This window comes from Chiloscyllium plagiosum, chromosome 30 (assembly GCF_004010195.1).
Source record: "Chiloscyllium plagiosum isolate BGI_BamShark_2017 chromosome 30, ASM401019v2, whole genome shotgun sequence".
In the NCBI taxonomy this organism is placed as follows: Eukaryota; Metazoa; Chordata; class Chondrichthyes; order Orectolobiformes; family Hemiscylliidae; genus Chiloscyllium; species Chiloscyllium plagiosum.
In genome coordinates this window covers 27044969-27055592 of record NC_057739.1, presented here as the reverse complement: position 1 = coordinate 27055592, position 10624 = coordinate 27044969, and the positions used below count along the sequence as shown (strand labels likewise).

At 43.2% G+C, this 10624-nt stretch overlaps 1 protein-coding gene across 8 annotated transcripts in view; it reads left to right on the top strand.

Annotated features, from left to right (window-relative positions):
* The window catches only part of LOC122564841 (nuclear receptor subfamily 6 group A member 1), a 371801-nt gene that overhangs the window by 300256 nt on the left and 60921 nt on the right, over positions 1-10624 (top strand). For all 8 annotated transcript variants that reach the window (XM_043720166.1, XM_043720165.1, XM_043720172.1 and 5 more), the window contains one exon: positions 3133-3188. In XM_043720166.1, the coding sequence (XP_043576101.1) occupies positions 3133-3188 (56 nt within the window). The remainder of the gene's footprint in view (positions 1-3132; positions 3189-10624) is intronic.

Genomic DNA, 10624 nt, shown 5'->3' with positions numbered 1-10624 from the left:
TCTTCACTGAAGAACCTCCTTCACTGTCCACTATACCACCAATTCTGGTAGCATCCTCAAACTTAATAACCACATCTCCTAAATTCTCAGCCAAATCGTTCATGTAAGTAATAAATAAAAGTGGACCCAGTACCTGTCTCTGTGGAATGCCATTGATCACAGGCTTCCAGTCCTAAAAACAACCTTCAACCACCACCCTCTGTCTCCTACCATCAAACCAATTTTGTATCCAATTGGCAAGCTCTCCCTGAATCCCATGTGATGTATCTTTACTAATCAGTCTACCATACAATATTTTAGAAATTGTAAGAATTCTGTTGAGGCTGTTGCATCAATAAAAGTTGTTATTAATAACAACAATTGTAAGAAGCATTAGAAGCCAGACCTGCATCATACAGATGCTATATGTGGGAGGATTTGCCACAGCATTGTAGAATTAAAATTCCTACTGAAATTTGGTATCTGGAAGTGTGTGATGCTGGTTAATAAGTGACCATGGCCAAATGTTGCTGTGGGCAATGACAGAACTCAAAATAGGTAGTAAAACAATGAAGAAACTGATGGAGGAATCGTTCATGCTGCGTCATATTAACATGCAGTCACAGAATGGTCTCCAACCTACCACTCGCGGTGACCATGTTTGACGTTTTGAGGTCCACCTGATTACCAACTACATAACTGTGTTCCCTGACTGCCCTTTTGACTGACTTGTTGGTTGTTGAGGAAGGGAAATGAGACATTCTTCATTAGTGTATCATGTTCCAGTATGCTAGGAATTTTCAGCCATTTCTTTTAATTTTAACAAGCAGACTAAAATAGCTGCTGCAAGTCATGTGGGCTTTGACACGGAGTGTCAGATATTCCTGAGTTTCAAGCAAATAGCATGGACATTGACAACCATCCAGTCAATTCACACATCCCTTAGATTGTAAAAGTGTGTGGTTCTTTGCTTGCTTGCTGTTTTCTAGGGGTTTTTGATGAATCATGTGGGTTGAACAAAAGGGTGTCAGTGATCAGTGTTATGCAGGAGTACTCAGAGCAAGTTGATAAATGTTTGACATAAATCTGTCATTGTTGCTTGGAAGATTGAGAAGCATAAATTCTAAGATTGCAATCATCATAATGGACATTAACAACCTTCTTCATTGTTAAAGTGGTTTACTGGCTTGGCCTTAGAGTTTAAAAAAAAAGTCAGTCATATTCTCCTTGTCAAAATGTAGTTTTCTCATTCAGGTTTCCATGTGTATGTCATCTGCGTGTATGATGACCTTGGCATTGTATAATTTAGTGTTAGGATTATTATCTGTTTAAACACTTAAAAAGCAAATGTATCCATCGTGCATTCCTCAACTCCTCTCTTTTCTCCCCCAAAAGATGGGGAAATCATCAAAGAGGGAGTGATGAATTGAAATAAGTTAAAAATCTCACAGCACCAGGTTATAGTCCATCAGGTTTATTTGGCAGATTCCAAATAAACCTGTTGGACTATAATCCCCTGGTGTTGTGAGTTTTAACTTTGTCTATCCCAGTCCAACACCGGCTCCTCCACATCCTGAGTTGAAATACGGAGCCTCAGGTGGCAGTAATCCCCAGTATTGTTGTGGAGCCAGAAGGAAAATCCCTATTCTTCCTTCCTCCAAATGAAGCACAAAAAAAAGGGAAAAAAAAACATTGGTCTCTAGCAACCACTTCAAACTCCAGAAGAATCTGGAATGACTGCCAAATTATGGTGCAAGGTGGTGAAATTGTCATTGGGCCGCTCGTTTGCATCTGAAAGTTTCAAAGTATGTACTTAGGCACCTTTTAAGGAACTCTGGTCAAAACAGTATAGTGTCATGAGAGCTTAGTGTCATGAAATTAAAGATTTTTATTGCTTGTTTTGTGTACAGAAAGAGGGTATGATGAAGTTCATTTTTTGTAAGGCATCTCAATCATATTATGCATTATGAAGTCAGTAGCTATTGTTTACACGTTTTAAGTTTAACACACAAATAAGTACCATAACTTTTAATGCTATATACACTTTTGGGTTGCATTATCACATGGAATATGTTGCTGAACAAGCCTTTGTGCCCAGTCATTACAGAGAATTGGTACCATCTAAAATTGTGGTAAAAGAAAATCTGTGTCCCCCAAACTTTATTTTTTTTAAAAAAATAGCATTTGTGAGAAATTATTTAAATTTTACAAATATTTAGTTTTTACAAATGTTAGTTGAAATATTGAAAAGTTTGTTCTAATATCCATTTCATTTTTAAATACTTAAATACAGCTATTAACTTTTAAAATAACAACTAAGTTTAATCTCAATTGGTTATTTGGGAAATGGGTTCTCATTCTTGCATCTCTTGCTTACTGGGCCATTTCAGTTTTGGAACCCACTGACCACGCAACGTAGGGTCATTTACAAATGTATTTGCTATTGGATCAAGATTTTGATTAGAATAAATTGAGAAGTCTTGCCAGAATTGAAAAGATTAGTGACCCAGAATGCAACATTTCTACTTTAATGCGATTCTGATTTTCAGGGCATGATATGAAATTCCAAATCTGTTTTATTAAATATTTGAACTCTTTGATCAGAAAGGGAATCCTTCATCTTTAGATGTTGAATAATTGATTTTGTATCAAACGCATATGTTCACACCTGCAGAAAGACAAACTTTTGTTACTTCTCATATTTATTATGTAAATTATATTCCTGAAAAATGCTGCTTGTCATTTTTTCCAGAATATTTGGATTGCAAATGGTTAAGTGGTTGAAATATCGATATTTTTAAAAACTTCATAATTTTGTTTTGTTAAAAGTTGAGATTTTAAGGCACATTGTGAGGGATGATGCAAGAAAGCTTGATAGTTTCATCACTGTCATGTGGGGCAAGTAGATGTTTGCTGCTCTCCTGCATGTGTCAAAAGGAATTTAGCAGAATAGCTTCCTCGAAGTAATTATTACATTCCTGTTAATGGTTAGCTCAGAGAAACATTGACAGAAGTTGGGCTGTTTTATTTGTCTCCTGTCCAATTTGTGTGACGAGAGTGGGTAAAGTGCTGTGCACAAAATGTACACTCAAATGAAAATTAAAACCAGTCTTACAAATGCATTGCTAAGATGACATATACTTTGTTTTTCAGCAATCAGGGAGGATGGAATGCCAGGAGGTAGAAATAAAAGTATTGGTCCTGTTCAGGTATGTATTTTGTCAATCATGGAAATTAAGCTCATATATAGTAATAGTATAATTTAAGTATTCTATTGTTAATTGAACAAAATGTGTTTCTATAAACTATTTTCTGAATATAATGTAAATTAACAGTAATCAATTTTGAAGTAATATATGTTTTAATTTAGGTTTTTTGACAAGATTTGTAGCTTGGATGAGGTTGTTGATTTGTTCGCCAAACTGATGTTTTTCTGCAAATGTTTTGTCACCTCATAGGTGACATCGTCAGTGCACCTCTGGTGATATGTCCCACCTGGTATTTATATGTCTGTTTTCTGGTACTTTTAGTTCTGTATCTGAGTAGTTTGTATATGGGGTCCAGTTCAATATGTTTATTGATTAGAGTTTTGGTTGGAGTGCCAGGATTCAAGGAATCCTCTCGCATGTCGCTGTTTTGCCTGTGCTGGGATGGTTACATTGTCCCAGTTGAATTTGTACTTCATTGTGTGGGTGGAAATGAGAGTACACTGGTCATGTCTGCTAGTGGCAAACTGATGTTTGTGCACTCATATAATCAGTTTTCTTCCTGTTGGTCCTTTGTAATATTTTTCACCATCCTTGCAAGGTATCTTGTAGATTACGTTCATCCTCTTGGATGTGGGTGTTGGGTTTTTAACTTTTGTGAGGAACTGGTAAAAGGTGTTTACTGGTTTGTGGGCCACTCTGATTCCTAGGGGTCAGAGTAGTCAGGTAGTCATTTCTGATATGCCCTTGATGTCTGGTATGGTCACTATCGGATCTGGTCATGTAGTGTGTTCCAACCGGAACTCGGTCAATAAACATATTGAATTGGACCCCATATACTGACCTTAGTGTCATCCACAAATTTACTAACCCATCCTTCTATGCCCTTATTCAGGTCATTTATAAAAATGAAATACAGCAATGGTTCCAAAACACAGCCTTGCGGTATACCACTAGTAACTGAACTCTAGGATGAATATTTCCCATCAACCACAACCTCTGACTTCTTTCAGCTAGCCAACTTTTGATCCAGATCACTAAATCCCCCTCAATCCCATGCCTCCATATTTTGTGCAATGCCTACTGTGGGGAACCTTATCAAATGCCTTACTGAAATGCATTTCCATCACATCAACGGCCTTACCCTCAGGGCATGGAAGGATGGGTTAGTAAATTTGCGCATAACACTAAGGTCAGTGGAGTTGTGGATAGTGACGAAGAATGTTGTAGGTTACAGAGGGACATAGATAAGCTGCAGAGCTGGGCTGAAGGTGGCAAATGAACTTTAATACAGAAAAGTGTGAGGTGATTCACTTTGGAAGGAGTAACAGAAATGCAGTGCACTGAGCTTATGGTAAGATTCTTGATAGTGTACATGAGCAGTGAGAGTCCAGTTACATAGTGCCTTGAAAATTGCCACCCAGGTTGATAGGTTTGTTTAGAAGACATACGGTGTATTAGCTTTCATTGATAGAGGGATTGAGTTTCGGAGCCATGCTGATTGATAAAGTACCATGGATTTTTCCATGTCCACCTGTGTGGGAGGTTGATACTGGATTAACATCATATCTAAGAGATGGCATTTCTGACAGTGTAGCATTCCCTCAGTATTGCATCAGCGTGCCAATCTAGGTCATTTGCTCATCTCTTAGAGTAGGCCTTGAATGCACAACTTTCTGATTCCTAGACAAATGTGCTACTTACTGATAAATTGTTTACATAGATGACAATCAAGGGAACCCTATTCTGGCTGTAGGAGGGTGGGAAAGGGATGAGAGCAGGAGTGTAGAAACAGAATGGACTGGTAGTCAGCTTACAAGGGTTCGTACTACAACTGCAATTTTAATGACAACCATGGATATGCAGGGAAAAGTTTCAAAGTTTGCAGAGGGCACAATATTTAGAAGTATAATGAAATGAGAGGAGAATGTCAATGGATTTTAGCCTGCAGGCTAGTAGAAAGGTTGCCACGTAATATTCCTTGTCTTTAAATTTCACCTGATAAATTTTAGTGGTAAGAATGAGGAGTGGAAACTGAAGGGCACAATTCCAAAGTGGATGCAGGAACAGAGAAACCGCAGAGTGTCTGGGCATAAATCGTTGAAAGTGGAGAGCAAGTCAGAAAAGTGATCAAAATGTCCTATATGATCCTGGGCTCTAAACTTAGGGACATTAGATTTGGAAAAGTACAGTTGCACTAAACTTTGATAATTACTCATTTAGCCTCAATGTACTAGCCACGAAACGACATGGCCAGCTATCCTTAGTAGCCACACACGCAGATGACTGGCAACATGAATTTGACTGGGACAACACTACTATTATAGGACAAGCCAAACAGAGAACAGCCAGGGAATTCCTAGAGGCATGGCACTCATCTACAGATTCAATCAATAAGCACATTGACCTGGACCCGATATACCGGCCACTGCAGCAGACAGCTGGAACTGACAACTGAAAGCGGCAGAGACAAACCACTATAAATGGCGGAGGAAAGATCACAGAAGTGCTTCACAGGAGGCTCCCAAGCACTGAGGATGGTCACCTAGACAGGGGACGAAACATCTGCAACACAAATTCCCAGCTCGGCGAACAGAACCACAAAAACGAGCACCCGAGCTACAAATCTTCTCTCAAACTTTGAGCCTCATTGGCCAATTCTAGACGTGACATTTTAAGAAGAACGTGTGAAACTTATTTGAAGAATGGTTTTAGGAATGAGGTAAACTTTAGTAACATGGATAGATCGGAAAAGCTGGGATGGTTTACGTTAAAGAAAGTAGAGAGTGGGCTTCGTAGACGTATTTAAAATCATGAGGGGTCTAGGCCAAATAAATAGGGAGAAAGTGGTTTTGGTGTTGGAGCAGTCAAGTCTGTTTCCATGCTGTACATCTCTATGACTGTATGACTCTATAACCAGAAGAACCAAAGATGACTCAAGGAAAACCACAACAAAAAATTCAGAATGCATTGCGTCAGAATCTGTTGGAGGCATTTTCAATTGTGGCTTTGAAAAGCGAGTTGGATAATCATAACATTGAGGGCATTGTATACCATTAGTGGAGGGAAATCCTCAGTATTTAACTTTTACATTCCCACTGGAAACTGGATTCAAATTACCAAACTGGGCGGCACGGTGGCACAGTGGTTAGCACTGCTGCCTCTCAGCGCCAGAGACCTGGGTTCAATTCCCGCCTCAGGCAACTGACTATGTGGAGTTTGCACGTTCTCCCCGTGTCTGCGTGGGTTTCCTCCGGGTGCTCTGGTTTCCTCCCACAGTCCAAAGATGTGCAGGTCAGGTGAATTGGCCATGCTAAGTTGCCCGTCGTGTTAGGTAAGGGGTAAATGTGGGGGTATGGGTGGGTTGTGCTTCAGCGGGTCGGTGTGGACTTGTTGGCCCGAAGGGCCTGTTTCCACACTGTAATGTAATCTAAAAAAAACTCTCTTCTTTGTGCGAGCCCCAAGACAGCATTTTATCCCAGTCTATCTCAGTCCCAGCCTATTCAATTTCTCTGTATCACTCAAACCCTCCAATCCTGGCAACATCCTTGTAAATCTTTTCTGAGCCCTTTCAAGTTTCACAACGTCCTTCCTATTGGAGGGAGGCCAGAATTGCACATAATATGCCAAATGTGACCTAACCAATGTCCTGTACAGCCACAGTATAACCTGGGCAGGCTATTCTTGGTGTTTGATTATACAGGTGATTGTAGCCTTCCTGTGCTTTGCTCAACTAGTTACGTTTTAAGTGTGAAGCTAAGGTAGATTTTAGGTTAATTGAGGAGAAAGTGAGGCCTACAGATGCTGGAGATCAGAGTTGTGTGTTGCTGGAAAAGCACAACAAGTCAGGCAGCATCCAAGGAGCAGGAGAATTGACATTTCAGGCTGGAGCCCTTCATCAGGAGCCTCCGGGGTGGAGAGATAAATGGGAGGTGGGTGGGGCTGGGGAGAAGGTAGCTAAGAGCGCAATAGGTGGATTGAGGTTGGGATAATGGAGATAGGTCGGAGAGGAGGGTGGAGCACACAGGTGGGAAGGAAGATTGATAGGTGGGACAGGCCAGGAGGATGATGCTGAGCTGGAAGATTGGAACTGGGGTAAAGTGGGGGGTGGGGGGGAATTGAGGAAACTGGTGAAGTCCACATTGATGCCATGGAGTTGAAGGGTCCTGAGGCGGAAGATAAGGCATTCTTCCTCTAGGTGTTGGATGGTGAGGGAATGACAATGGAGGAGGCGCGGGACCTGCATGTCCTCGACAGAGTGGGAGGGGGAGTTGAAATGTTTGGCCACAGGGCGGTGGGGTTGATTGGTTGGGACTGTCCCAGAGATCCTCTCTAAAGCGCTCTGAGAAGGTGTCCAGTCTCCCCAATGTAGAGGAGACCGGAACGGGAACAACAGAAACAATAAATCACCTGGGTGGAAGTGCAGGTGAAACTTTGGATGTGGAAGGCTCCTTTGGGGCCTTGGATAGAGGTGAAGGAGAGGTGTGGGTGCAGGTTTTGCAATTCCTTTGGTGGCAGGGGAAGGTGCCGGGAAGGGAGGGTGGGTTGTTGGGAGGTGTGGACCTGACTAGGAACTCACGGAGGGAACGGTCTCTGCGGATAGGGGTTGGGAAATATATCCCTGGTGGTGCGGTCCATTTGTAGGTGGTGGAAATGTCAGCGGACGATGCAGTTTATGCAGAGGCTGATGGGTGGAAGGTGAGGTCCAGGGGGTCCTTTTTGCTGTTGGAGAGGTGGGGTTCACGGGACGTGGATAAGATGCATTGGAGGGCATCTTCAACCATGTGGGAGGGGAAATTTCGGTCTTTAAACAAGGAGGCCATCTGGTGTGTTTTGTGTTGGAACTGGTCCTCTTGGGAGCAGATGCGGCAGAGGTGGAGGAATTGGGTATATGGGGTAGCATGTTTGCGGGAGGTTGGGTGGGAGGAGGTGTGATCCAGGTAGCTGTGGGAGTCGGTGGGTTTGTAAAACAATATCAGTGTTGAGTCGGTCCTCGTGGATGGGGAAGGGGAGGGAGGTGTCAGAGTTGGTCCAGGTGAGTTTGAGGTCGGGGTGGAATGTATTTGTGAAATTGAACTGTTCAACCTCCTCGTGGGAGCACGAGGTGGCGCTGATGCAATCATCAATGTAGGGGAGGAAGAAGTGGGTAATGGTGCCGGTGTAACTCCGGAAGATGGGCTGTTCTGCGTAACCAGCAAAGAGGCAGGCATAGCTGGGGCCCATGTGGGAGCCCATGGCTACCCTTTTAGTCTGGAGGAAGTGGGAGGATTGGAAGGAGAAATTGTTGAGGGTGAAGACCAGTTTAGCCAAACAAATGAGTGTCAGTGGAAGTGGTCGGGTGAGGAAGAAACGGAGGGCTTGGAGGCCCTAATCATGGCGGATGGAGGTGTAGAGGGACTGGATGCCCGTGGTGAAGATGAGGTGTTGAAGGCGGGGAAACGGAAGTCTTGGAGGAGGTGGAGGACGTGGGTGGTGTCCTCGAGCATACGTGGGGAGCTCCTGGACCTGGGGGGATAGGACAGTATCATGGTAGATGGAGATGAGTGAGGTGGGGCAGGAGCAGGCTGAGACGATGGGTCGGCTGGGGTAGTCAGGCTTGTTGTTCTTGGGTAGGAGGTAGAATTGGGTAGTGCGGGGTTCCCGAACTATCAGGTTGGAAGCTGTGGGTGGGAGATCCCCTGAGGTGCTGAGGTTGTGTATGGTCTGGGAGATGATGGTTTGGTGATTGTGGTGGGGGGGGGGGGGGGGGGGGGGGGGGGTCAGAGGAGGTGTCTTCGAGTTGACTCGTAGCTTTAGCGATGTAGGTGGTTAATTAGGTTAATTTACCCAAGGCATCAAAACCTTTTGCGATGTTTCTTGATTTGGATGCGCATGTGCTTTCCAGAAGAGTCACTAATTAACAGAGCCACACAGTACAGAAGCAGGCCCTTCAACCCAACTAGTCCATGCCGACCAAGTTTCCTGAACTGAACTTGTCCAATTTGTTTCGGTTTGGCTTATATCCCTCTAAACCTTTTTCTCTCCAAATACCCTGTCCAAAAGTCTTTTAAATGTTTTAATTGTACCTGCCTCTACCACTTCCTCTGGCAGCGTATTCCATACATGCACCACCCTCTTCTGTGAAAATGGTTCATCTCCTGTTCCTTTTAAATGTTTTCCCTCTCACCTTAAAACTATGACCTTGAGTTTTGGACACCCTTACCCTGGGGAAAAGACCTTTGCTATTCACCCTTCATGATTTTATATATCTCTTATAAGGTCATCCCATAGCCTCCTAGCTCCAGGGAAAACTGTTCCAGTCTATCCAGCCTCTCCTTAGAAATCAAACCTTTATGTCTCAGTAATATCCTTGTACATCTCTTTTTGCACCCTTTCCAGTTTGATAACATCCTTCCTATAGCAGGGCAACCAGAACTGTACGCAGTATTCCAAATGTAGCCTTACCAGTGTCTTGTAGGGTTGTAACATGATGTCCCAACTCTATGCAGAATGCTTTGACCGATGTGGGCAAGCATGCCAATGCTTCCTTCATCACCCTGTCTTCCTGTGACACTCTGATCTGGAGTCCCTGAATTTCCGATGTTCATTGCTTTCGAGTCATAGAGATGTACAGCACGGAAAGAAACCCTTCTGTCCAAGTCATCCATACCGACCAGATATCCCAACCCAATCTAGTCCCAGCTGCCAGCACCTGGCCCATAGCCCTCCAAACCCTTCCTATTCATATACTCATCCAGATCCCTTTTGAATGTTACAATTGTACTAGGCTCCACCACAGTCGGCTAACTTATCACATTGAATGAAGACATTCCCAATCGATGAGACTGTTGGTTATTTGCCCAAAACCGAGTTTGAATACAGGGACAGAGTGGAGGTTGGAAGGGGTGGAGGTGTGCAAATTCTTTGTACATATAAACAAATGAAGATTCCTGACAGTGTTCCGCTATTAACTTCGATGAAACCAAACATGTTTACTTCCTAATTATAAATAGGAAGTAAACATGTTTGGTTTCATCGAAGTTAATAGCGGAACACTGTCAGGAATCTTCATTTGTTAATTAAATAATTAATTAACATTGTACCTACACAAGTAAACATTGCATCTCTTAAGCTCTGAAAAAGTGTTGCTGGAAAAGCGCAGCAGGTCAGGCAGCATCCAAGGAGCAGGAGAATCAACGTTTCAGGCATAAGCCCTTCTTCAGGAATGAGGAAGGTGTGCCAAGCAGCTAAGATAAAAGGTAGGGAGGAGGGACTTGGGGGAGGAGGTTAAGGTGAGGGTGATAGGCCGGAGAGGGGGTGGGGCGGAGAGATCGGGAAGACGATTGTAGGTCAAGAAGGCGGTGCTGAGTCCGAGGGTTGGGACTGAGACAAGGTAGGGGGGAGGGGAAATGAGGAAGCTGGAGAAATCTGCATTCATCCCTTGTGGTTGGAGGGTTCCT